This window comes from Phyllobates terribilis, unplaced genomic scaffold (assembly GCF_046119375.1).
Source record: "Phyllobates terribilis strain yellow unplaced genomic scaffold, ASM4611937v1 Scaffold_33__1_contigs__length_13283291, whole genome shotgun sequence".
Taxonomy (NCBI): Eukaryota; Metazoa; Chordata; class Amphibia; order Anura; family Dendrobatidae; genus Phyllobates; species Phyllobates terribilis.
In genome coordinates, this window is record NW_027362793.1 from 3,515,597 (window position 1) to 3,517,986 (window position 2,390).

The window sequence follows — 2,390 nt, forward strand, 5'->3', positions numbered from 1 at the left end:
TGGATGGCAAGAAATACAAATCAATTTTGAAACAATTCAAGCCAGCCATGTTACTCAAAGCAAGGATCACCAATGTTTGCCTTGCCTACTTTGGACACATCATATGAAGACAGCAATCACCGGAGATGGACATCATAGTCAGAAGAATAGAAGGTAGAGGTGAAGAGGAAGACCAGCAACCTGATTGTTTAACACTATCAAGATAATGGTGGAGAAGACCCTGGTGGACCCATAGTCTGGTCTTTTCCGTGGTAACATACAGATGTGAATCCTGGAATATAAAAAAACAAGACAGAAGAAGAATCGACGCCTTCAAAATGTGGTGCTGGAGAAGGGTGTAATCAATACCATGGATGGCAAAAAGAACAAACAAATTAATTTTGGAACAAATCAAGCCAGACATGTCACTTAAATCAAGGATCATGAAGATATGACTTGCCTACAATGGACACATCATTTGAAGATAGCAATCACCAGAGAAGCATATCATGGTCAGAAGAATACAAGGAAGAGGCGAATAGGAAGCTCAGCAACCCAATATCTTAATGCTATAAAGATACCGGTGGAGAAGACCCTGGTGGAGCTTTCTAGGCTTACACAAGATTGATTTTTCTGCAGATTGTTAATCAATTAAGTCACCATGGCTCAAGATTGAGCAAAAGGATATATAAAAAAATCATGTAAAGGCTGCAGGGTTCAGCACTGGAGATGTTCGACTGCTGTCTCTAAGAGAAAAGTGCTCTTTTTGGTCCAAATACTTAATAACATGAATGACATATTTAGCCACACATTTGTGACTCCATTGGGGTACTGTGCAAGACTCAAAGATCCTCCAAATGAAACATGCAACTTTGGACTCGGAACCTTTTTTACTTTTTTAGGCCATAACTGTCTTTGAAGTCACAAACAATAGCACAGTGAAACAAAGACGAATACAGTTATAAAAAAAAACAGCCTCAAATGTAGTCCAAAGTCCAAAGTTGAATGTTAGGAATTCTGTTGATTATTTGAACACTATGGCTTTTGTGGGGAAACTCATCTAAATTCAATGAATTCATGACCATTTGGCCAAAATGTAAGGTGAACATAACCTTAGTTTTCAAATATATGTAGAGAATGATCTTATTCTTCTGGGATTTTAATCCCCACTAGTTTCAGTACAGCTCTTTTTACATCTTTATTCCGTATGCTGTATACCACAGGGTTCAACATGGGAGTTACAGTTGTATACAGAACAGAAAGGGTCAATTCAAAATCTCGAGTGAATTCTGATGGTGGCATTATATACACAGAGATCCAGGTGCCATAACACATACTGAGGACCATGAGGTGGGATGAGCAGGTGGAGAAAGCCTTTTTTCTTCCATCACTAGACCTAATATGTAGGATAACAATGATGACCTTAATATAAGATATCAGACTGCCCATAAATGGACTGAGACCAAAGATCAAAGCTTCCAGGTAGCTAATTAACTGAAAACGAGCATTGGGGCAGAAGATTTTCTCAAAGGCTTTGTATTCACAGAAGAACTGTGAGACCATATTAGAATAACACATTGGTGCTTTGGATGAAGCTAAGATTACTACAAAGGAATTTACAAACCCTGATATCCAGGCAATAGACATGAACAGGATACAGTTCTTCTTACTCAATACACTGTGATAATGTAGAGGGTTACAAATGGCGACATATCGATCATAAGCCATAATGAAAAGCACTAGGTCCTCCGTAGTAGCCATGTGACTGAAAAAGTACATCTGAGTGAAGCATTGAGCAAAGGACATTGTGTAGTCCCCACTCAGGAACATGTGAACTAACTTGGGAACAGTGATGGTTGTGTAGCAGAGGTCAATCATAGATAAATTACACAAGAATAGATACATGGGGGTTTGTAACTGCGCATCATTATATATGACTAAAATTGTCAATGCATTCGACAACACTCCCGTCATGTATACCAGGACAAAGATAACAGATAAGCATGATTTATTCTTTGCATGTGTAGGAAAGTTCAAAATAAATAAGTCATAGGTATAATTGTTCAGTGTTGTCATCTCTGTGGAAGAAAAAGGCATTGAGAAAATTATCAATTTGCAAATTAAAAGGTAAGAGTCATTAGACATTGCTCAGTTCCCACATTTTCCACCATCACTTTACTTCACAGGGGTGATACATAGAGAATATGAAATGATAGTGATCCTCTAAGTACTCTTCTCACAAACAACAGCCTTCTTTCCAAGTGGAGATGATTGCTACAAGCTGCCTCGGAGAGGGTTATGATCCAGAGAGGCGCTTCTGCTAATAGAATGAAGACTCCAGTATTTCTTTGTAGTTCGATGTCTGCAAAAGAGATTTGAGTAGTCTATACAAGAGGCACTTTAAAGTCATC

At 38.4% G+C, this 2,390-nt stretch overlaps 1 protein-coding gene across 1 annotated transcript; it reads right to left on the reverse strand.

The window, feature by feature from the left end:
• Positions 1–1,122: 1,122 nt before the first annotated feature.
• LOC141180570 (olfactory receptor 1496-like) lies at positions 1,123–2,055 on the reverse strand. The gene has a single exon (XM_073660668.1). The coding sequence runs from the start codon at positions 2,053–2,055 to the stop codon at positions 1,123–1,125; it is 933 nt and encodes a 310-aa protein (XP_073516769.1).
• Positions 2,056–2,390: the final 335 nt, after the last annotated feature.